This window comes from Oreochromis niloticus, linkage group LG6, assembly GCF_001858045.2.
Source record: "Oreochromis niloticus isolate F11D_XX linkage group LG6, O_niloticus_UMD_NMBU, whole genome shotgun sequence".
In the NCBI taxonomy this organism is placed as follows: domain Eukaryota; kingdom Metazoa; phylum Chordata; class Actinopteri; order Cichliformes; family Cichlidae; genus Oreochromis; species Oreochromis niloticus.
In genome coordinates, this window is record NC_031971.2 from 21935504 (window position 1) to 21961371 (window position 25868).

At 42.9% G+C, this 25868-nt stretch overlaps 1 protein-coding gene across 1 annotated transcript in view; it reads left to right on the forward strand.

The window, feature by feature from the left end:
* The window catches only part of slit2 (slit homolog 2 (Drosophila)), a 98872-nt gene that overhangs the window by 51793 nt on the left and 21211 nt on the right, over window positions 1-25868 (forward strand). The window contains 19 exon segments of the mRNA XM_025907993.1: window positions 8413-8484; window positions 9430-9501; window positions 10662-10733; window positions 10965-11128; window positions 11265-11276; window positions 11526-11664; window positions 13757-13828; window positions 14005-14076; window positions 16745-16816; window positions 17049-17192; window positions 17911-18074; window positions 21015-21165; window positions 21278-21352; window positions 21578-21721; window positions 22510-22653; window positions 22771-22937; window positions 23021-23153; window positions 25192-25260; window positions 25638-25709. Coding sequence (XP_025763778.1) covers window positions 8413-8484; window positions 9430-9501; window positions 10662-10733; window positions 10965-11128; window positions 11265-11276; window positions 11526-11664; window positions 13757-13828; window positions 14005-14076; window positions 16745-16816; window positions 17049-17192; window positions 17911-18074; window positions 21015-21165; window positions 21278-21352; window positions 21578-21721; window positions 22510-22653; window positions 22771-22937; window positions 23021-23153; window positions 25192-25260; window positions 25638-25709 — 2010 coding nt within the window.

A 25868-nucleotide genomic window follows, 5' to 3' on the forward strand; every position in this document is an offset into this window, starting at 1 on the left:
TTAGGGATCCTTCTCACCACTCCCTCCTTAAGCCAAAGCATTTACTTTAAATAGAATGCTTCTGGATGTCTGACTGTGCGGGATTGCAGGATGACAGATGAACTGCACAAATGAATGATTGATGTATGAAAGAGTGATGCAATGATTGAGCGATCAGGAGAATGGTGCAGCGATTGATGGATGAAGCGAATTGTGGGGGAAAAATTGATGGCAAAGCTAAGTCTGAAAATGACAAAGGATCGTTGGGCACCAGATTGATACGTTATCCGCTAGTGAGAGGGGTTTTTTTCTGTAAGTCGCTGAGGTTTTAAATGGAAAGGAGGCAGACAAGAAGGGAGGTGGCTGCTTGCTGCTTCAGCTTATTGGGTCACGGAGTTTGTGGCAGATCAGGTCAAAGACGTGGGTGAAAAACTTTCTGACCTGGCAATGGATAGGCAGGCTGAGGCACACATGCAGGCAGATGCACAAACCCACACAAATGGACCCAGACGCACAATCATGTGCTGTCACTTTCTATTTATCTTTTCTATTTATTATTGTATGGCAGTGTAAGAGGCAAACAGGAAAAGGATATGATGTCACTCACCAAGGGCTTGTGGCCACCAAGTGGTCTGGCAACTCATCCAGTGGAGGTCATTTTAGCTGTGGTGTGTGTGTTTGTGTCTACATCTTGTGTGTGTTTTGGACGCTCTTCCAGGCAAAGACTGCAATAAATTTGGTCATAGTGCTGAGCTGGTTTTAAAATTCAAACATATGCAGACACACACACACACACACACACACACACACACACACACACACACACACACACACACACACACACACAGCCTATCTGTCATAGGCAGTGTGTAGGTGTTAGCGTTGGGGTTATTGACTCGTAGAGACAGAGACAGCAGCGAGCAGCGAGTGAACACACTGCTATCGGAATACGATTAATACTGTCTGGCTGATGGATTAGACTCATTACAGAGGGAGCAGGGCAGGAGGAGGGTGGTGCAGGGTGCAGGGGATGTGGGAGAAAGAGACAGAGAAAGTGGTGGAGACAAAGGAGGAGAAGGATGGAAAGACCCCCAAAGGAAAGAAGAAAAATCAGGATGAAAGACGAAAGGGGGAGGAAGAGAAATGTCAGGAAAGAAGTGAAATTTATGGACTGGACGGAGACATCAAAGATGAAATATTCCATTACATTTAAATACTCTTTAATTAAAATGAGATCAAACATCTTTAGAAATCTGGAGGTTAAAAAAACTGAAAGTCTATGTTGACCATTAGAGGGTGCTCAAAGTGCGGTCTCCTTCAAAGATTTCATTCAAATTATGATCAATACGAGGATCTACACAGGCACCACTGAACAACTGGTTTGAATTGTTGCATTTCTTTCACTCATTAAAACTGTAAGCCCTCTTTGGGATATATACATATGTTTATGTTCCTATAATGAAGGAATCTTTCTCATCGCCAATACCAGTTAAAGCAGCTTGACTGATAAGGACACGGGCTACATAGATCAGTAAACTCATGCATGTGTTGATTTCCTGGGGATTAAAATGTTCTCAGCATCTCCGGCATTTGATGTTTCTCCCTTCCATTTGCCAAAACATGTCTTAAAATGCTTGCAGAATGACGGGAAGAAGAATTGCTTCTAACACGCGTGTTGGAAGAGCACAGGTGCAGGCCACAGTGGGATGGCCTGCTCTGTTGAGCCAGCTGCAAATCTAAATATCATCATCAGATGGTCCCCATTATTAAGTGCTTCTCCTCATATGTAATTACTGCATTACTGCGAGCCATGTCTATTTCTCCGCTGTGAGTGTGTGCGTTAGTGCAACAGATGTATTTCTCACTTGTCTATAATTACACGTGTAAACATTTCAGATGATGTCATGGTCTCAGAACGCTGACTAATCCGTTCCTGGGCTGGAAAGCAACGTAGTCAGTCTGCTTTTACACACACACACACACACACACACACACACACACACACACACACACAAATATAAGATTTTTTTTCAGCTTTGTTGTTTTACCAGCTAAAGAAAAAAAGGCAATGTGTATTTAGTTTTTTGTTTCCTCAGCAACAAGTGTGGCACGTGGCTTGCAGCTGGCTTTGTTAAAAAAAAATAACTAAATAAATAAAAGGTTGGTGAACAATTGAATGAAAAATGTGTGAGCTATTTATGTAGGAGATCAGTAGGCAGAATGTCACTTTTCTGCTGAGAAATCTTGGCTTTGCCCTCTCTGCATTCAAACTATAATCGAGGAAACATTGCAAAATAAAACCTCAAAATCAGCTGGAAAAGTAACACAGCTCTTACCACATGAGCTTCTCTAAGCTGGGCATTTTGTAACTCACGGAGGCAACACACACACACGTGCACACACACACACACGTGCACACACACACGCACACACATGCGTGCGCACCTTCTTTCGGGCAAATCGCCACCTCTGCAGGACAGGCGCACCCACGTACACACAGGGGACATCTCTGTCAAGTGAAAATGTCCCATAGGTGTCCACCCTGGCCCCGTAACCATAGCAACCCTCTCACCTGGTATTCAAAGTATGTGCGTGAGGTGTGACAGTGAATAAGGGAAATAGACAATGAGATGGGAAGAGAGGGAGAGAGTGAGGAGGACTGCAGATCTGTCATTCATGAGCAAAGTCAATATTAGTTTAGGAGAGAGCGACTGAAGGAGAAGGCTGAAAGAGGAGGCGATCTGTGTGTGGGAGGGTGTGTGTGATTCTGCATAATAACTGTCTCTTTACGGAGGAAATAGTAAGAATCCTTTTTTTTTTGTTCTTTTATCAGTTCTGAAATTCTGCCGCCCAAGATTTCCAAGATGCGCTTAAATTTAAACCAGAGAGGTCATGACGCACACACCAGACGCACGCATTCGTCCACACTGCCAGGTGCCAGTCCTGGCCCAGTGTGCTCAATAATCCTCGGCATTGTCTTCAAAAGGTCTACTCTCCTCCTTCTCCTTTCTCCTTTCATCTCTTCTCTTTTCTTTGTGACTCTTTCTCCTCCTAATTGCTCACAGAAGTGTGATCTTTGGGGGTCCACTAATGGCACCGCTGCCCGAATTAGCTAGAGGATCCGACTGCAGACGCGCACACACTCGCGTATACTGAATGTCCCAGCGTCATTTTTAGCCTCCCTGACCATCTCTTCATAAAGCCCCTCCAGCAAAAACTGAAACTCACTCCTTCTCCTCCTCTTCTTCACCTTCTCCTCCTTTTTTCTTTTTCCTTTTTGACTCTTTCCAGCTTCGTCTTTGCCCATTCACACATTCTAAAACTTAATAGGATTAAGGTCTCCGAAAGGGATTTGAACAAGATGATTAGTTTACTGCACTGCCAACTCCGACTCATACCCTACCACACACACACACTCTGCCACAGGAACCCCCAGTCTGCTGGACCTGGGAAGAACCTTGTGGCAGTAGGCTTCGTACAAAAGAGATTCAGAAACTGTATAACAGTAGGTAAGAGTTTGTGTATGTGTGTCCGGCGTGAGACACAAAAAACAGGGAGGAGGGGAAAGGATGAGGGGTGCATGTGTGAGAATTGAGTAGTGCTCTTTCATGCTTAGGTCTTCTTAGACACGGAGGGTGTCAAAAGCCCCCCTCACATTGAAAAGGTCCTTTAGAAAAGCAGCTCTAAGCTCTTAACACTGAAGACCTGACTCTGTCGCGCATACACACCCGCGCGCACACACACATCCTGGGCCACCAGAGGTGAGAAAAACAGGAAGATCCGTAGAAACCACACAACCCTAGATTTAAATCTAAATTGGTGTTTGTGTGCCAAAACGATGTAGGCTCAAGTGTTTCTTTTAAAAGATCCATTTGCACCAAAATGGACTTCAACAGTGTGAAAACAGACACATACAGCCAGCATCTGGACAGATGTGTGACATAGTCAGACTGGTCCGCTTTGGCCTCATGTTCACCTGTTTTAAATTGAGTCTGTACACAAATCATAGCCACTAACCAGTGTCACTTAAGGTGCATTTAGGGACTATACTGGAAATTAAGTGTTAATTAGAGCTAAGTAACAGACTAATAAAACACTAGAATTTCACTCACAGAAAGTGGAGGGCAGCATTCTTGGATGTTGTGTCTTTATCCAAACAGTTATGTTACTTGTCAGATAATAGCATGAAAATGCTCTAGAAGGACCTACAAACTTGATTAAGAAGTAGAATTTAGCAGCTTAAATTAGCTGAAGTAAAGCCGGAAAACCACTGCCTGTGTAAGGAAATCCATACCGCAAGCAATGCATAACTTTTGGCCTAAAAATTGTAACCCTCCCTACATTTGTAAGGACCAGACTGTAAATGTGATTATTTCTGTTGTAAAGTTGTGTGTTTTAACACGGGCTTCTTTGGGGCTTTCCTTGCTTTTGGAGTCAGCCTCAAGTGGCCATTTGAGGAGTTTGAGTTTTCGACACTTTACTGTTGGTTTTACTTTTCTGCCCCGGAGCTTGGTTGGCTTCATTGTAGCCAAACTCACAATTTAGTCATTGTCATTTACACATTTTTCTGTGATGAGACCGAAAAGCAAACGCTGCCTGGCTTTGGCGCACCGAGGCGTCGGCCAAATCGTTATAAAGGACGAAGAGTGGTCAGTGCATCTATGCTGACATTTAAAATGTGTGACCACAGCGAGGATTAGAGGTTACAGAAAGCCGACGTTTTAACTGCTTTTTGGTAACATTCCTGACCAAAGACTTTTTCATTGTTTTCAAAAAGCTCAAGTTTTCCGGTGCGCTCCAAAACCCGAGGCCAGCATTTTAAGATTTATCTGCGCTCTCAAACAGCTCAGTTTCTGAGTGTGAAAAATAACAGCTTGGTGTGGACGGAGGGAGGAAACAGGGACACCAAGTTTTTTTAGATTTATCTTTCTTAGGGTGGATGTCAAAGAAAAAGTGCAACACAAGGAAGAGAACAAAATGGGACAGAACGTTTTAGGTCCTTGCTGCTGTGAAGCTGATGCATGTACAGTATCAGCATCGTGTGGCACCGCGTCTGTGTGTGTGTGTGCGGTTAAATCTCTTTTTCTACACATCATGGATAGAGGCTGTCAGCTGTTTGTTTCAGCAGCGACTATGTCTACGATTGGTGCATGCATGTGCACGTGCGTGTGTCTGTGGGTGGACGTGTGTGTGTCTCCTCTTTCAGAAGGTTCCTAACTTAGCAGCATGATATAGTTCCTGTGTGGGTCTAATACCCCCAGCCCCTTCAAACAAAAACACACACGCACGGACACGCACACACTGGGCTCAGCGGGAGCCTCTTTTAATGAAGCCAGCCTCCCAGTTCAGGCTTAAGGGGCAGAGGTGAGGGGTTAAACCTTGGGGAAGTCCAAAAACAAGACCAATTTAGAAGAAGAGGAAAAGACTGAGAGAGAAAGAGAGAAGGATGAAAAGGAAGAGGTTAAGGGAGAGGAAGTTTGAGAAGAAAAGATAACGTGGTGGGTTGAACATTCACTAAAAAATCATTTAAGTGGAGATGAAACTGAATCAGGTGCATTGGCGCCAAACGGAGGAAGAAAATCTACTCCAAAGTCGCTAAGAAGTCAATTTTCTAGGCGGGATAAAACTTGTTATTCACTCTCTCTCTCTTTGGTGGTCTGAGTGATGAATAGGGTTTAGAGTGGCCTTCTGCACTTCCTTAAGAGTCCCCACATTAACCCAGACTGCCACTCACATGTGTATGCATGTACTAAGTGTACGTGAGTGTGTTGTGATATGTGTGTACGATATGTGTGTGTTTGTGTGTGTGCAGTCTGTCTGTTGTTGTGCATCACAAGGGCAGAAAAATTGCTCAGAATCAATTTTCAATCATCTCAGCGCTTCCGAGGATGGCGGTGTGTGTGTCTTGCTCTCTCTCTCACACACACAGCACTTCTTTCCTGTCCTCTGATGTTTACCAAGCTACATTACTGTAATTGACACAGCAACAAGTTGTGTGTTCCCAAGTGAAGTGTCTGTGTGTGTAAACAGTGAAGGTTGTGTGCAACCTAAAGCACAAACTGTCGAGCTGTCAGATCTTCACATTTTTGACGTTAACAACTTTTTACTGATTGTTACATCTGATACAAAGATGTAGTGGATGCACACTGGGTGCTATATGCACTGCTGTATGTGTGTGTGTGTGTGTGTGTGTGTGTGTGTGTGTGTGTGTGTGTGTATGTGTGTGTTGGGTTAAGTTAAAGAACATTTATTTGGATTTCGAACTCCAGCAGTTAACGGAGCACGGCTGTTTTCCAAACCCCCTTGGTCCTGTAAAAACAGTATCAGGATACACTCTATTTGATTCAGACCAGCCACTTTGTGTGTGTGTGTGTGTGTGTGTACGTATCTGCATAAAAGAGAAGAAGCACAAGTGTGTTCGCTATGCGTGTGCAAAACAGCAAAGGTGAACACATTTTACTGGGGGGGCTGCAACTAATTATTGCTTTTTCCCGTCACAATTTTCCGGAGCTCAGCGTGTCGTTCTCAGATTCCTTGTTTTGTCTGACCGGTAATCCAACATCCAAAGATTCTCAGCATACAGTTATTCACAGGGCAGAGAAAAGCAGCAACGTAAGTTAACATCATAACCACTTAAAAGATTAGGCAGTTGTAAAAAATGATCTACATCTTCTATTGATCATCTTACATTTAATTCTCTTGCGTTTGCACAAATCGCCAGCTTACATTTGGCAATTATGTGCAGGAGAAAAGAGCCCAGAGACTCTGAACTGCAGCGATGCAAAATTGAACTTCTATATGCAGGAATAGATCCATCTCAAATGCAACGTTCAGCACACTTCCGCTGACTTAAAGTGCACTCACTTGTGTCATTTTGACACTTGAGAGTGAACTTGTGCCTCAGCTCTGACACTTTGAACATCTTCAAAACATATACCTGCCAACGCCACAATCTGTTGCCGTGGATGCAGAATGATGGATTACTTTTCTGCAGTATCACTCCTAACACACGCCTCTTAAAAAGCTACAGTTACCAGAGGACTTTTGTTTACATTGTGTCTTTGTGCCCCTGCTGTCTGTCTCAGCTGTCAATCCAAAGCTCACAGCAGCTAGCCAGCCCTCCCGCAGGCTCGTAAGCTAAAGAAGCATTTCCATTGTCTTTTCAGTTGGACATTAAGGCTCCAAATGAACAAGCCGCTTTGTTGTTTTTCTCTATTATTGGCAACAAATTACCACTTCAGATGAAGGGCTGGAAGCAGCAGGTGGAGAGATACCTGTAGCGCTGATTAAACGATCACAACTGCAGGAATGCGAGGAATGTGGATGGGCATTAGCTGTTAGCCGATTAGTGTGGCGGAGGACACAGTCGGGGTCAAGAGCTGGAAGGTGAAAGGTGAAAGGTCAGGTGGTCTGTCTGGAACTTGGGTTTGTATTGGAAGCAGAGGACACATGCAGAAACACTCACTACCGGGCAGCCCGTGGTGCTTTTAGGATGCCGGAGTGTCGTCTTTCCAGAGCTGCTTGAGTGCTTTCATTTTACATGCTGTAACACACTTTGGCCCGACAGCTGAATTCATTCTCGTGCCTGTGCTTTATGTAATTTATTTATATTTGCACATGTGCGTATGTGATTAACACCTCTGTTCGTGTAACTATTTGTGAGTTCATCCTTCAGCACCTTTAAGGGCGTGTGTGTGTCCTTTATAAACCAAGCTGCAGCACCAATGAGTGATAGGATGTATGTCACATGATGGCGGGCGCTATAGTAACATTTAGTCAGTGAAGCACCTGTTTGTATGTTTGAGTGTATTTATACTTCTGTGGGTGCACACATGTTAGCACGTTCTGCATGTATATCACTGACTGCAGCGAGTGTTTCCTTTTTTAATGCCAACCTGTGGCTTTTTTAAAGTGGCTAAAAATTAAAGTCTCTGTAAAGTCAAAAACACACACACGCACGCACGCACACATATCCATCACTCACTCCTTAAAAGCAGAGGAGGAGAGGGTGGTGGGAGTGAGGTAGAGATGAGTGGGAGTGATGAAAGAAGGAACAGAAATCTCCGAGGTAAGTGGAGGTCACTAGTGCCCCCTACAGGTTGCCAGAAGGCTCAGAGCCTCTTCCACCTGACTCGTGTGGATGTTCAAAGCAGACAGTTGAATTGCATCTGGCTCTAAATGTGTGGACACTTCACAAAGGAAGTGTTTTTGTATCCCTGAGAGATGAACCAAGACGGCTGATTATATTTGAGGAAGGAGTGCTCTGTGATGGAACTCAATTTTGCAGATGATCAGTCTGGCTCTGAAGCCCTCCACCCACAACTTCTGCATTTTGATGATTATATCAAGTACTTAGTCTGCAAAGCAAGTGGTCCTGTGATAACTTGGCTTAACTCTGTGCTGCCTTTTTTTTCTGTCTCTTTCTCTGTACAGTGATCTCAGTGAAAACCAGATTCAGGGAATTCCAAGGAAAGCCTTCAGGGGAGCTGTGGAAATCAAGAACCTGTAAGTGGCACTTTGACAACACTCTCTCTGCTTTTATGTGTGGTGTGGTGTGCAAGCGTTTCTATATGCGTGGGCACGTATGTGGCACCTCCTTTCCAACATGTTTGAGAATGTGCACAGCACCCATTTGCCTGTGCATCAATATTTAATTGTGGTAAATGTCATGTGCCTCCTGCCTGCTGTATTGACTGGCACCGCTGCTCGTTAGCAGCTGTGTGCGTGTGTGTGTGTGTGTGTGTGTGTGTGTGTTCATGCATTAGCGCACGGATTACACTGCGTGTGTGTCACATCACTGGCATTTTGCCGTTTCCTCCCTTTGTTTTGCCTCACTCCGAGTTATGATAATTGTTGGTCATTTCACAGGTAAAAGTAATTGCCCATCTTTAATTCTATAAATATGGATTTCTCAACTTTTATGGCTTCCTGTGGTTTTTTAAATGTCTTGCAATTATTCTAAAAGGACAGGGCATTATGTGTATGTGTGTGTGTGTGTGAGTGTGAGTGTGTGTGTGTGTGTGCGTGCATTAGAGTGCGGATGACAGCGCATGATTTACTGTCCTTATGTCTTAATTAAATTGTTTCAGCAAACCGACTTTGAGAAAGAGTCGGGGGAGAGGGAGGAAGAGGGATGGGGGACGAGGTATAGAGCAGCGCATACAAACTAGACGTCAGAAGAGAGCAGGAAACAGGAATGAACACACAGATAAATGCATTCAGAAATGCAGCACAAAGAACAAAGATACCAAGAGACAAAACTTTTTTCTTTTTTTTTTAAAGAGAGAAGGTGAGGGGGAGACAGAGAGAGGTTACTAAGGAGTTGAGGTGGAGGAAGTTGAGGTGTTTTCACCTGGAGCCAGGCGAAGCCTTAACATATACCTTTTAAACACCTGATGTCTTCAGTTTCTCCCTTCTTTTTCTTCCGTGTGTGTACATGTGTGTATGCAGCCAGTTGGACTACAACCACATCAGCTGTATTGAAGATGGAGCTTTCAGAGCGCTACGTGACCTGGAAGTACTGTGAGTACCTGCAAAACGCAGAGGGTTTGGTGAGCACTAACAGCAGTACAATATAGAACAGCTAATTTCCTTGTTGACCTTTCAAAGACTGCATTGCCTATGCAGCTCCCTAAAAGGAATGAATTGGTATATTTTGAGCAGTGGCACTAACGCCTGGTTCTGTGGTAATGCTGTCATTGTAGAGGGTGCTTGAAGCAGGCGTGAAAGAAACGAAATAGGGAAGCCAAATATAAAAAGCAGAGAATATGCAATTGTTGTTGGGGATTTTTTCTGAAATAAAGTTAAAGCACGACATTTTCTTTGTTCACCAGCATCTCTAGGAGAGAGAGAGCAGCTGAGGTGCCGCTGAGGTTTTACATTTTTGCTGTATTGGCTAGCGATTGTGTTTCTCTATCATTAACCAAAACATCTTTAACAGTATTTTCTGCATCACATTAAGGACCTTTCTAAGAATTGTATGCTCTTTCACGTGCAGGGCATCCAGGATGTTGGTTTGGGCAGTTAAGCATGCTTTTTTCTTTTTCACTTGTAAGATGAGCAGATTGACATGCAGTCCTGACGTGTCTTGAAATAAAAGTGCCCCTACTCTTCACATAATTTGTTAATTGGGCCATTAGGCACACAGAATAGACATTTTTGTTGTCCTGAAGTTCTTTTCGACTTATTAATGCCTGTAATATTCATTTCGCTTCGATTTCAAAGTCAGTCAACACCTTAAGTGAGCAGTTGATACCCTGGCCAAAATCAGAGCTGTACGCAAACGTGCAAAGGTATGATCGTTGGATCATTTACAGGCAAATAAACTCTACCGTCTATTTGTATCTAATTTCTAATGATTCAAAAGATTTTCTGTAGTCTGAGCATTCTGGGAGCAAATAAATGGATTATGTGTTAAGCCGATGTCTAAAAAGAAAAAAAAAAGCAGGACTAAAGGCTCAGTAGCTTTCGATTAAATGTGATTTATTACAGAGCTAATTAGAAGCTAACAAGGTAGTGCTTTGAACACATTAATATAAAAGACAGAGTTGTTTTTTCATTGTTTTTGTTACATTACAAATGCACTGTCTGACACAGCAGCCTCTTTCATGGTAACAGTAAAAGACTGCGGGACAAACTGTCTGCATATCTGTAATATATTGTGTGTTCACTTTCTTCTTTAGCACCCTGAACAATAACAACATCAGCCGACTGTCTGTGGCCAGTTTCAACCACATGCCAAAGCTCAGGACCTTGTAAGTGGCATCTCTGTGTATTTGGTACACCTCGCTGCCCTGAGGGGAAGGATTCTTCCCATCCGTGTCCATTTGTGTAACAGATTGATTGATGTGTACTTGCAACTCTCTCTCTCTTCCCTCCACCCAACCTGCTCCTGCCTCCCCTGTCATCACACCTCTTATTTCTCTCCTTCCCCCCACCTGTTCTTGTCTGGCCCATCTCCTCCCTCCTCCTCCTCTGCCCCTCAGCCGCCTGCACTCCAACAACCTGCAGTGTGACTGCCACGTAGCCTGGCTGTCAGAGTGGCTGCGACAGCGCCCCCGGCTGGGTCTTTACACGCAATGCATGGCCCCTCCGCACTTGAGGGGGCACAACGTGGCCGAGGTGCAGAAGAAGGAGTTTGTGTGCACAGGTAGGTCGGGTTCACCGATGTGCTTTGCTGTCTGTTTTGTGACTTCCCTCGGCTCGCTGTTTCGCAGTGGCAAACCCATCTTTTGCTTTGTCTCGTCTGCTTTCTCTCATTACCTTTTTGCTCATGATTTTTAAAGACTGGGATGAAGGTAAGTGGCTTGTCTTTAACTCTATGTGCTGCATTTCCTAAAATATATACCACTGATCTTATTTTCTGTACAACACGAGAATAGAAAACAGTTGTAGATAGACAAGGTCACATCTAAGGACAGGATATTTCCCTCACTTGCACAGTTGCTTTAGCCGTGCTGCAGATTTTTTTTTTTCTTTGCCTTTGGGATTTACTCAAAGCATAATCTGTTATCCGTGGATAATATTGGCCCTCTGTCTCTGTGTAGGTCACCAGTCGTCATCATCTTCCTCCTGCAGTGTGTTACAGTGTCCGGAGTCGTGCACCTGCAGTAACAACATTGTGGACTGTAGAGGGAAGGGTCTCACAGAAATACCCACCAACCTGCCCGAAACCATCACCGAGATGTAAGACCTGTGATCCAAGTAAACACTTTTGCTTCAAACCGCTTTTCTTCCACACACAAAACTCCCACATCCACACTCGGAGCAGTGATATTTGTCCTGCTCTTTCACTCTGCGTCTTTCCATTTTCCCTCTTTGTCTCTTTCCACCTTTCTGTTTCACTACTTCTCTTTGTGTGGTGAAATAAAATCACACATCTGTGAAATGAGAAAGCCTGGTCATGCAGCTCCTTCCTGCTTAAGAAAATAATAAAGGAATGACAAAAGAAGAACAACTGAAAGATTAATCTGAGAGACGAGGCGGATCATATCGCTATCTGTAAGTGAGAATCGGAGAAAAGTGGAAGGAGAAGAGCCATCAGATTTAACAAAGTGCCAAAAAATAAGACGTTGACTTAAGATTTGAGATTTGGACTTCTTGAGTCAGACTTAAATGGACATCACACTGCTGCTCCTTCTCTTTGTCTCAACAAAGAGAAAGAGCACAACACAGTCTTTAAATGTGATAAAGCACTCATGAGAAGACAATTTATCGCACTCGACAGTTTTTAACAATTGATTTCACTTCATTACAAAGACAGTCTTTGTCTATTAGACTTCTCTCTTCCCAACAGCTGGGCTAAGCTGAAGTGCTGACAGTCTTGAGACTGGTTATTAGATCTGTTGGCACTGCAGAGGCTCTAAAGGGACAGGACTCCCTTTAGACCACGGCCACTGGCAGCGATGTGGTGACCAGAGATCTGAATGTCAGTGAAAATTTAGCAAACTGCAGTGTCAAGAGACAAAAGACCTGCAAGGTGAACGACTAGTGTGACAGCGAACGGCAGTGAAGTATACCACTGATCGACACGCATGGTGCAGGTGGAGAACAAAGTGCTGAGTGCTGACCACAGCGTCTCCACACGTCTGTCACTGTATCAGATCGCCCCCTATATTAAATAAAGATTTGTGACTGGGACTGAGACATGTCAGTCACGTCCAACCAGAGCAAATGAAACATGAGTTCTCAGATGGCATCCCAGCTCTGCCATTAAAACCATTGAAAACATTTTGTATTTCTCATTTCTAAAAACAATATCTGTATTATTTTGAAGGTAAAGCTTTGGTTACCATGATTATGAAGACATGAAGCCTAACTTCTCACTCTCATAGTCACTTCACTGATTTTGAGACACATTACTTGCTTTGATAAGAACGAAGGCCCCCGTTTAATTTAACTGCTATAAGACGTGTTTTTCAAGACTCAAGATTACATTTATCGTGATGGTTTTAACATGTCTGGGATTTGTGTCGCCTTAGAGCAGAATGGCGACCTGACCCAGCTTCACTGAATTGGATAAAAGATCTATTTGTCTCCTTTAACTTCAGATTTTTTAAATGCTACAGGAAGATTTGGGGCATAATTTGGACTTCTCTTTACTTAGTTAAGACCTGGAACTCTTTCAAATGGCTTGAAACCTGACGTAAGACCTACAAGACTTCAGACATTAACTTCCTTATCGATTTTCGATTTTATTTGGACTTACTTAGCGGAGCGTCAACTCGTCTAAATTTACACTTGACCTGGCCTTGTCCTGATTGATTTTAGGCTTAAAAAGGACTCGTTTCCATTCACTTCAGACTCAAAACAGCTGAAACCGCTATAGAGCAGGCACATTATGGTTCGTTTGCACAACCAGTCAAAAATGTCAGCAGTGAAAAGTTTAGAAAGCGAGAGAATTTTTCACAGTGAAGCTGTTGTTTTTGTTTAATTTGCTGTCACAGTGAATAAACACTTCTTTCTCTCTTTTTTCCATCTCTTTCACTCTAATGGCATGGTCAGATTGATGCACAGTCAGACTTAATGGAACACTTCCCAGATGTTACAGCTGTGTGTTTGTGTGTCCGTCTGACTGTGCAGATGTTAAAGAGGGCAAAAGATCAGAGAAATGTGGCAGACTTTGGCAGGGCCTATTAAAGGGACTTATCTGGAAAAGTTTCCCCTTAGCCAGAGCCCCCGGGGAAAGAGCAGCAGCCAACAATGGAGCAGAGATAGCTCTGTGATAGGGGAATGTTAATGCCGCTTCTCAATGGTCTGTGTGTATGTTTGGTTCCAGACGACTGGAGCAGAACGCCATCAAGGTGATACCAGCTGGGGCCTTTTCTCCTTATAAGAAGCTGCGCAGGATGTGAGTAGATGAGGAGATGCATGCATTCTGCACCCTGTCAACCATCCACAAGAACTTTTGTTGCCGTCCACTTTACAGTTTGTGTTGACCTATGCTTTCTGTGTTTCTCTCTTCCTCACTGACTCTCTGGTTTTATGCTTCTGCTTCTTGTTCCCTTCTCCTTTTGTTTTTCACAGAGACTTGAGTAACAACCAGATATCAGAGCTGGCCTCGGATGCCTTCCAAGGTCTGCGCTCTCTCAACTCGCTGTGAGTATTGTGTGGTATGTTTATATTGAAGTTGTATTTTTTTAAACACTCTGAAGCACCGCTTTGAGGGCGCAAAAAAGTTTAAAATCTGTTTATGCTCGATAACTTCTGTTTATTTACTTTTAGCTACTCCTTTTATATTTTATGTGAATAATGCGCTCAGGAGTTTAATATCTGAGATCTGTTATGGCCATAACATACTGAGAAAGGGAAACAGGAGACACAAACAGTTGGATTTTCCCACAACAGTGTAGCCAAATTACAGCAACCTCTTCATTAGGAGTGAAAAACACAAAGCAAGCCACACCTGAAATGATCCTCAAACTTTAGACCTCGCAAACTTTTTAATTTCTCAGTATGATTTAACTTTGTATAGGAGAGCTCCTTTTTCCTTGATGGTTGGTTGGGAAGCATGTTAAAGTTCCATTACTGCAGATACGTGACGGGAGTGTGGGACCAAATATGGACAGGGAAAAAACAGAAGAAATAGCAATGCACTTCAGATGTTTCATCAAAAGTAATGAAGCACATAAGATGAAGATTTTTCTGACAAACTCTATCTGTGGTGCCAAAGCAAAGTTTGGATTCTTATCTGTTTTTTAATTTGACTGCAGTACTTTGCATTTTCACCTTTTCAGCCTTTATAAAAGAAAAAAAAGACAGAAAACCAAGACTGTAACGGAAAAATTAAACAATATTACAGTGCCTGGAAAAACAATTACCTTCAGCGAGCAGCCAAAACATCCAAGAAATATTAACCGAGCTATCCCCAAGATTTGGTTTCATCCAAAAATCATTTTTTAATTTGCAAATAAAAAAAAATCAGTTTGAATAATAATTTTGTGACTCTTATCATCTGATTGCTTGTGGTTCTTTCCTTCTCATTGTGTTTATAAGGATAGAAATTACACCCACATCTGTGGAATAAACACAAAACAAAAGCGTATACATGTTTAGCAAAAGCAGCGGTGTTGCTGGCTTCCTGACTCTCAGCTCGGACCATCTGCTTTGCGTGTGAAGCTGCGGGAAGGACCGTGGAGAAAGGAGCTGAGGAGGAAGTGAAGGATGGAAAGTTATTTCATGAAGGAGTTACATTAAGGTCTCGTCTCTCCAAAGTCAATAATTCATAAATGCTGAATTGCTGAATGGAGGCTTCTGCCACCTCATTACACATTCACCACAGAAAGAATGGGACACACCGATTCATGCTGACACACCACATGCAGCATGGCCTTCACATTAAGCCACACTGTTTATTTATTGTGCGTCAGTGTTTGGTTAGAGAGGGTGTAAATGAGCCATAGGTGGCATCTGCACATGTGTCCGTACGCGTATGCGTGTGAACGAGCAGAACTGTATGTGCTGACTTGTCTGCGAGACATAAATGAAGCATCCGCTTCCAACGCCGCGTGTTTCCCAACATCGGTTCTCTCGGGGACGGCCACTCGGCACAATGAAATAAAAGCCAATCCAAAACACGTCTTCAGCCTGAATACACAACTCATCTGTGCACAGTGCATAAAGATGTCTCCTATGTGTGTGTGTGTGTATGTGTGTGTGTGTTTGCATCTGAGGTATTTGTTGGGCAAGGCAGTGGCAGTCTCAGCCTTCTCCTGTTTCTGTAGCACTTTTGGTGTGTTTATAAAAAAAGCTATTCTCTGATAACAGTGTGCATTCCTAACATTGTAACCACATCCAGATTTATGGACGTTATCTTAACTTTTTATGATATTTAAATGAAAAGTGATCGTAATGCGTTATACATCATGTCCAGAGTACTGACATACAGCCAGGTACGAAGTCAGATTAAGTGATTGAAGCTTCTTTTTTTTTTCCTGTGTGTTTCTGTGTTTTCCTGAGTAAAACCCCAAAATGCCTTCCCTCTTAGTAATTTCTCCAGAATTCTAGTTAGTTTGTGTCACTTGTGCAGATTTAATCTAAGACATTTTAATGACCATAATTCTTTAGTATTTGGTTCTTAACAGCTGAGTACTTTAAACTGTTTTTGCTGGTAATACTTTTGTGTTGAGGCAACAAAATGGTTTTAATTATTAGTAAAAGTGCAAAATATTGTTCAAGATCATTGTCAGCCGAATGTTTTCAGAAACCTTTCTTCACTTTCTTCAGAAGTATTTTGTCACTTCATGGGGTTTTTTATGCTTTTAGACAAATCCTCATGCAGCAGCTCTGTGGGGCAAAGGTTAACATATCACCTCATACACACAAATGGTCCATAGTTTGAATACTAGAGCCCAGATAAATGGAAAGTAGTGCTGTGGGATACTGCAAATAATGGCAACGATCAAAGTTACCTTTAGTTCCATTTTTTTCCATTTTTTTTGTTTTACCAAAGACTTCTTTAGATTGCTCAGTAGGTGATTTTGTAGTTGTCAGCCATCTTTGCCATGAGCAGCATTTACAATTAAAACACAATGCTTCACACTGGCACACTGTCAAATAATCATGGGAGCTTTATTTTTTTTACACGAGTTTACACCAAATGTACTCATATTTTCCCACATTACCGCTTTAGTTAATATTAATTTTGCAATTTTAGTTGAGTAAAGAACCAAAACACTGGAAACAGACAAAAGACAAACAGAGAGGTCTGACTCCCTGTACGAACTAGGCTGACTGTTGTTATTAATGTTGCATTTGTTTTCTGCAGGGTACTATATGGGAACAAAATCACCGAGATCTCCAAAGGACTCTTTGAGGGGCTGTTCTCTCTGCAGCTACTGTGAGTAGAAACACACAGACGGACGCAAAGTCAGTCGCATTTGCATCTCATCGATATTCGACGGGAAAGTGCTTACCTCAAACATTGTCATCAGAGTTGAGGCATCATGACTGAAAGCCATCTTCACTGACTTGCACCATTTGAAGCACTCGTCAGAGAACGATAACGGGCTGAGCCTTCATTTCAATTTCTCCCACTCTCTCTCTCTCTCTTCTTCGTTCTGTCACTTCAGGTTACTGAATGCTAATAAGATAGCATGCCTGCGTGTGGATGCATTTCAGGACCTTCACAACCTCAATCTGCTATCACTGTATGACAACAAGCTCCAGACCATCGCCAAGGGGACTTTCTCATCTCTAAGAGCCATACAAACACTGTACGTATGCACACACACACACACACACACACCAGACTTGTAGAGATAAATAAGAAAATGCAGTAACCGGCAAGCTTTATAAATGAACAGCTGCCGACATAAACAAAAATCAATTACGTTTTTGGAATAACGTACCAACTGTTAAAAAATACATTTTTGTCTGTACAGTACAACAGCAGTGTCTTTGCCATTGTTAAGAATTAAACTAACCTCTCTTATATATAACATGAATGCTTCAAAATATTTCAAAGGGAGGCAACATGCTGTCACTTTTATTTCTTTCAAGAGACTCAGTAGACGTTCAACTGAGGAACATCTTTTTGGCTCTTACTATAGTCTCCTGTGTAGATACTTATTGCTCTGTTTCTCATCACTGGTTAGTGATTATAACAGAATATAACAGAAGAATAATTATTATTATAACAAAGCGACAAATATACAGAGTCTTTGCAGTCGCACACCTCATATATATACATACATATTCATTCTGAGTTGTGATCATTTTTAAGAGAAATAAATCAGATATTTGTTCTGGTCCTTTGATTTAAAGAACAAAATAAAAGTTTTTGTAAACACTGTTCCAGTATCAGTCTTTGAGCTGCCGTTCACCTACGTGGTGCTATTACACGCTCCCATTATGGCCAGCCTCAGAAAAATATACTCACAGCACGTCAGCTTACCTGAATGTGTTTTGTATGTTCTGTGTGTCTCTGTGCAGTCACTTGGCACAAAACCCCTTTATCTGTGACTGCCATCTGAAGTGGCTGGCAGACTACCTGCAGGACAATCCCATCGAGACGAGCGGCGCCCGCTGCACCAGCCCTCGACGGCTCGCCAACAAACGAATCGGGCAAATCAAGAGCAAGAAGTTCCGCTGCTCAGGTACAGACACGTACACACATACACTTCACTGCATCTACACACATACAGTAGCTTGCACAAATATAGCTAGTGTAAATATGGTACATAGTAGAGGCTAATTCTTTCTTCTTTTTTTTACATTTCTGATCACTCCTACATGCACACACAAGACAAGCTGACCTCTCCTCTCTTTTCATTCTGTGTCTTCCTGCTGGGATTTTCCCTCAGCCTCTTTCTACTAACCTCATCTCCCTGTTGTTTTTAGCGTTTTCTGGGATTTTCCACACATGTTTCATACCAAACCACAGCCAGAGTGGGTTGTCTTTTAGTGTAGCCTTTTTTTCTTCTGTTTTTCACTTTGACTCTCTCTGTCTCTCTATTAGCTAGAGAACAGTATTTCATCCCAGGTATTGTACAATGAGCATGAGTGTGTGTGTGTGTGTGTGTATCTATAAACCACTGTTTGCTCACTCACAGCTGATGCTTCACACTCGCACATCCTCGACGCTTTGAGTGACTTGCCCTGACTTACACCTATTCAATGCCAAAACATGTTCTGCTAATGGTCTGTCATGCATTATGATGCACCGCGTCTAACCAGACACCAGATAATCACACTCTTGTCCTTGCACTGGGTTTTCGATGGTTAACGCAACCTTGATGATCGAGGGAGGAAAAACAGTTGGATTAACAAGCTTGGGTCGCTGTCAGCTGGGCTCTGTCTGTCTGGCTAAATGAAAGTACCCCGGTGCACAGAGACTATATTTAATGCCAGTCCTTCTTGCTTCTTAGCACATCTAATGACAGCTAATGTATGAGCGTGTGTCCGTGAGCATCTGCGTCTGTTTTTTTCGCTGCAGAACATCAAAAGGTCACACAGTCATCATGCTCAGAGGGGTGCTGGGAAATATGTAAATGAGACATGCATATGAGATCAGTAGCAGGGCTAAAGGCGGTCATTACCACAGCAGCGCACAGAGGGGCCACGAAATGTGTTGCATGAGAGAGCGTGCGCGCAAGCGTGTGTGTGTGTTTGTGTGTGTGTGTATGCACGCACTCACTGCAGTCATTAACTCTGTAGCTCACCGGGGGGACAGAGGTTTCAAAGCCCAGATACCACATACGGGGCAAAGCTGAATAATTTAAGAACATTTTCGGTTGAAAAGTTGAATAAACATGTTTTATTCTGCGGTCCAACCTTGATATTGCGGCTAAGATCAATACACCTAAAATCCTCTCATTTGCATTTACGCTGTTGTCTTATTTCGGATCCTACCTCATTTTTTCTTGTTGCAAATGAGGCTCTTTTATCTATGTATGTATGCTTTTTGCCTCGCAGTCTCCCCTGAATAGGTTTAAATCGCGCCGTGCTTGGACTAGAAGAGGCCAGGACGTGTGTTCGATAAATGTACCTGTTCTGTGTCACGTCACGGCAGCATGATTCTCGCTATTCACGAGTCATTAGTCCTTTATATGAATCACTGCCTGGGGTCTGAACACGGACTGCAGCACAAATTGCAGCTTTTTTTATTAGCACTCGGTTTTTCATCAGCTTTTTCCCTTCCTGTTCAAATAAACGAGTGAAATCCCTTCTTCTTTCTCCTACTGCCTTTCTAACACACTCAGGAGTACACCATGTCAGCTGTAAGTAACACACAACCCCCCCCACACACACACAAACACACAAGGTTCTTCGTCAGCTCTGAATCCCTCACCTCTCGTCCCTGACCGGCATCTGACCTTTGACCTCAACCGCAATGACCCTTCTGTGACTCCTCTTGTCTTGTTGTTCACCATCAACAACGATGCGATGAGAATAATAATTACAATTTACACTTTAGCGCACAATGGTTCATGTATTTTTATCTTGTTTATGTACCTATGGGGTGTGTTTGAGTGTGTGTGTGTGTGTGTGTGTGTGTGTGTGTGTGTGTGTGTGTGTGTGTGTGTGTGTGTGTAGTACCCAGAAGTCAGGGCTTCTCTTGCATTCAGTGCTGCTGTAACTCTCCTCCCACTCCTCCGTAACAGCTGCCCTGTTCCTGCTCTGCTTTCTGTGATGTAGACGTCTGTAGATGTTCCTCGAGCCTTTCCCTCTATTCCTGCCCCTTTTTGAACACCTTCTCTGATATCCTCCTTCTTATCATTGATCCTCTCTGTCCTCTCTATTCACTGCAAATTACACATTTCCAGTATCAGGTGGCTTCTTCGTTCTTCTCTCCTCCTTTCTCCTTCCACTTCCTCTCTTATGCCTCTTTTCACGTTCATTCTCCCCTCAGCTCATTTCTTCCCTTTCCTCTTCCTCCTCCTCCTGTCTCCTCTGTCCTTCCCACCCCTGTGTTCCAGCGGAGGAGCAGTCAGTCAGCAGGTTGTTCCTTTGTGCTTGATCTAACCATGTGACTGCCAGGTTCCTATCGTGGAACATGGTTCTTTCAAGCACCATGGAACGGCCCTGCAAAACCCTACAGCATGGCGCAAGAGACAGCAAACTCCTGTCACTCCCTGCAAGAGTGTGTGTGTGCGTGCATGTGTGAGCTTGAGTTAGAGCCTCAGTGTCTGTACAGTATGATAGATGACTACCTGTATGTGCATGAGCATTTTTCTGGTGAGATCTCAGCTTGTTTGTAATCTGACAGGGCAGAAAACCTCCAATATCTTTGTTCTCGTGTGAGTGCATGTGTGTCTGTCTTGATCTTCACAGTCTGTGTAGCTTCCTGTTATTTTGATTCCTTTAAGGCTGCAATGCACAATGCAGCATTTTGAGCCAAAGCTTATGGGGATTGTTGCAAATGATTGTAATCAGCTTTCATTTCCCATGACAAACACATAAAAAAGTAGCACATCCCTTGAGCAGTGTCTCTAAATTCTGCTATTGTGCTGGTGTTTCTATCAGGACCGGTGCCAGTAAATGCTGGGGTTTGACTCTTGCGCATTTAATGACACTGCGCTTATGATTGTGACCAGGTAACGAGGATTACCGTAGTAAGCTAGGAGGCGACTGCTTCGCAGACCTGGCCTGTCCCGAAAAGTGTCGCTGCGAGGGCACCACCGTCGACTGCTCCAACCAGAAGCTCACCAAAATACCTGATCACATTCCTCAATACACCACCGAGCTGTGAGTCACGCTGTGTTTGTCTGCTACAAAGTGCATCTATGTGTGGGATAGAAGAAACCTCACAGCCTCTTTCTCTTTGTTTCTAACCACCTCTACTTTGCTCTGTTCTCAGGCGTCTGAACAACAATGAATTCAGTGTGCTCGAGGCGACGGGGATCTTCAAAAAGCTGCCTCAGCTGAGGAAGATGTGAGTCAGACATGTCTTTAACGTAACAAGGACGTAACGTCAGGAAGTCACACTCGGGTCACACAGAGGAATACTGCGACAGATGTGGATATAGAAATTAAAATGAACTATGTGTGTTTCTCTCTATACACGTAACCCCCCACCCCCTCCTCCCACCCCCTCTTTACATCTCTCTTTTCTTGCTGCTCTCTTACTTTCCTTCCTCCTGCTTCCCACTCTGTGTAGTAACCTGAGTAATAACCGTATCACTGACATAGAGGAGGGAACGTTTGAAGGAGCTTCAGGGGTCAATGAGCTGATTCTGACCTCCAACAGACTGGAGAACATACACCACCGCATACTGAAGGGACTCAGTGGCCTCCGCACACTGTGGGTACACACACACCCACAAACTCACACATATGCATATGCATTAAGTATGCCAGCAATATCCAAAGACGTTCCCACATACTGTGACACTGTCAAACACAGAATAATATGAGCATGCATAATTCACCAGGTAACACTGCATATTTAGGTTTATGTAATGAGCTTCAGTTAACAGGTAATACGATCCATATAAGGCTGTAAAGATGGTTATTAATGCATATAATTTGACATTTTATCTACCTAGACAACAATCAAGGGCCCATGCCATTTTTTTTCAGGGGTCAGGGAATAAACCACTGTTAACTGTTAATTAATATGTAATAATTAAGACCCTAAGATCCCGAGAAAACCAATGCAGATTAGATTTATTTAATATAGAGTCAATAGTATCAGTCTTAATAAAGCAACACTAAATGCTAACAATAAATTTAAACTCAAAACGTGCAATTGCACTGGTCTCATAAACAATTAGAGGAAGGTCAAGGCTTTTATTGACATTCCTACACAGTTATAAAGTGTTAATAAGTGTTACTGTTTATGAGCTTTAAGACTTATGTAGTGTTATGTACATATAATTTATAAAGAATTATGTGGGGGTTTTTTAGTTATTAGCTATTAGCTAATTCCTATTAACTACTGCAAAGACCTGAAAATAAGGTGTTATCTCATTAGGGTATAAACATAGCTGTATATACATGTTGTGGGTACACGCTTAACTATATACTGTGTACTGTATACTTAACTGTAGTACAGGTTAATTTATTCACTTTTTTTCTGTGTGTGGGTAGCATGCTGAGGAGCAACCGCATCAGCTGTGTGAGCAACAGCAGCTTCGTGGGGTTGAGTTCGGTGCGTCTGCTGTCACTCTATGACAACCAGATAACCTCCATGAACCCCGGAGCCTTCGACACGCTGCACTCCCTGTCCACACTGTGAGTGTAAACAATACAACCAACAAATGTGACAAAATATAAATGCAAAAAAATAAAATAAAATAACAATAATAATACTGCTGAGCACCCTCATCTCCTCACTTTCCTACTCTCCAGAAACCTTCTGGCTAATCCTTTTAACTGCAACTGTCACCTGGCTTGGCTTGGTGATTGGTTGAGAAGGAAACGCATCGTCACCGGTAACCCCCGCTGCCAGAGTCCTTACTTCCTGAAGGAGATCCCCATCCAGGATGTAGCTGTCCAGGACTTTGCCTGTGAAGATGGTGAGATGGAGAAAATAATAATAATATTACATGTCTCTCTAAAACAGCTTACATTTTTTATCCTTAATCACTTTTACCATCAGGTAATGATGAGAACAGCTGCTCTCCGATGCTGAGGTGTCCAGCTGAGTGTTCCTGTCTGGACACCGTGGTCCGCTGCAGCAACAAGGGGCTCACCACGCTACCCAGAGGCCTGCCCAAAGAGACAACCGAACTGTAAGTTTATAACAAACACACCCTTTAGTATAAAGCTTAACCAAACTCCCCGTTTTAAAGGCTGCAATCATAAAGTTCCCTATGAAATGTGCCTGAAAACATAAAGAAACATAAATGATTTAAGATCAGGTCCAGACCACTTCCACGGCTTTGAGATAATCGTTACTTTTAGTTTGGTCCCTTAACAGTTTCCCTGCTAATGACAAAAGCAATCACTGATTTCAGTTGTTGACTGCTTGCACTTCTACATCTTGTTCAGAGAACAAACATTCCACTCTGAGTCAAACTGACCCAACGCTCATTACAATTAGAGCTGAATATCCAGCTGTGACCCACAGACTAAACAACGGTTGGCAGTTGAAGAGTCCACAAACCAGCAGAGCATCCTTTGCTTCATTTTTAATAGCATTCACACAGACAATTAATCCACCAGGGTCAGGAACGTTTAGTGGATCTGATCTAAACAGTGGTTCGTGCCAGCGTGCAGTCCTGCACTGGTGCTCTGTAGCTAATCCCAGACTGAATCTGTGATGCTAAGATCAGTTAAGGTCAGTGCTCTTTGGGGCCACACCACCTGCTTCAGCACTCATTGTTCTTCTTGTGGCTAAAGATTGCTTTTTATAGCTTTGGCTGTATGTCCAAGGTCTGCATCAGTCGTCTGATGCAATATCATGAGACACCTGATAAATTATCTCTGCAGTGAGACTCTGCAGATGTAGAGCTAGAATAGCAGTGTAATGGAGGATACAATGAGTGAGTCTGGCAAAGAAATGCTGTCCTCTCACACCCCAGAGGCTGTCCCTGAGAAAAGTAAGGCCATAGCAGAGGTCAGAGTCAGAGTGGATTTCAGTAGTGCCCACAGAGAGCTCAAACTTGGTGTGGATGGAGGAAGTTGAAGCTGTCCCTCTTTGACTTCAGAAAACCTCAGATTTATTACGCTATGCATCTGAATCAATCCCTTACCTCACTGGAGCTTGAAATGTTCATTCAGAAAGGTGGAAAAGCACAGAAACACATGCTTATAGAGACAGAGACACAGGAACTGTGAACTTAAAGAGAATTTTATTTCTCAGAAAGTCATCTATAGAGATTTGTGTTGTAATAATAATGCTGATTGGTATAGCTGTGCACTGATAACAATCACTTATTTAATTATGATTGTCTTTGTACAACTCTGGATCACTTCCGCTTCTGATCTGACTATTTATGATTGTATACCTGGGATTTTAAACCGGGTCTCACACTTCCACAGAGTAAACATTCAATTCTGTTTCAGCCAAAAAATGCATATCTGCATATAATAGATGCAGATCATTTAAGACGATCTTGAGCTGAGACTTGGACACAAAGAGTGTTTTTTTTAGCTGACAAGTCCACAGTCTCTAAGCCCCAAAGCAGCGCATCAGGTGAGGAGCACAATCAGGTGGATGCTCCTCATTCTTCTGACGTTTGTGTGGTTGAATTCATTCCAATAACTATTAAAACAGATTTATACTGGAACATCCTGAGTCGTCCATTTAAAACCGCGGCACTTGCCAGCTTGCACCAGTATTCAGCCATGAAGCCTAATTTTAATCAGTCCTGAAACTTTCTGATCACACTTGGTACATAAAGTCCTGCTCAACAAAAATCCCTAATGATCAGAGTATATTATAATCTTGAATTAAATATCAGACCGCAGCTTTAGTGGTATTTTTATTCATTCTACTGTGTCTCCTTTGGGGGACAGGGTTCTTCCAGTATTAACAAAGACTTAATTAATATGCTGGATTAATAGCACATTGTCACAAAGTGAGAGATAGGATCTCACCCGTGAATGTGTGTATGTCTGAGCGAGAGACGCCTGTGGGGATATTAAACTCCAGTGTTTATTATGGCTGCAGCTGTAATGACTGCTCACACTGGATATGAGGAATTTCCCACATGGTTAACACTTCATTTTCTCCCTTCTCATTTTCTCCCTTTGTTTACCAATCCTCCTCGATATCACCCCCGTGTTCCCTCGCTCTGTCTCCCTCGCTGTCTTTCTGACTCTCAGGTATTTGGATGGAAATCACTTCACTCAAGTTCCCGTGGAGCTCTCCAATTACAAACACTTAACGCTCATGTAAGTCTCACCCGTAGCACCTCAGTGGAGAGATATTGTATACTTTCACACAGATAATTAACTCCCACTTTGCCGAGTTTAGTACGGTTAACACACATTTTTTTAAAAAGCAAAAAGAAAACACTTAAGGATTGTGATTTGGTCTGTGCTTCCTGCACTTTGCTTTTAATCACAACTAACAGACTGTACTCTGTTCTGTGTTGAATCATTTTTGTGACTTTGTTTGGCCCTGATGTGGTGTGACAGTCTGGGTACATTAGGCTACAGGAGGAGTATTACAGAATCCATATAGTCTGTGCACGCGTGTGGGTTTGTTCACGCATGTGTGGACAGTGCTGCCTTGTGTGGGTTTTATGTATCTGTTGTTTCCTTTCCAGTGATTTGAGTAACAACCAGATCAGCACGTTGTCCAACCACAGCCTCAGTAACATGTCCGAGCTGCTTACCCTGTGAGTCTGGCTTTACATCTGCCTTTGCGGTGTGTGTGAGTGTGTATATTTAGGCGTATTTGTGTCTATGTGTGGACGAGAAGCTCATAAATGCTCAAGTAGAAGAAGGCCTAGAAAAAATTATAGCAGAAATCAAGAAAGGGTGACATGACTGCATGT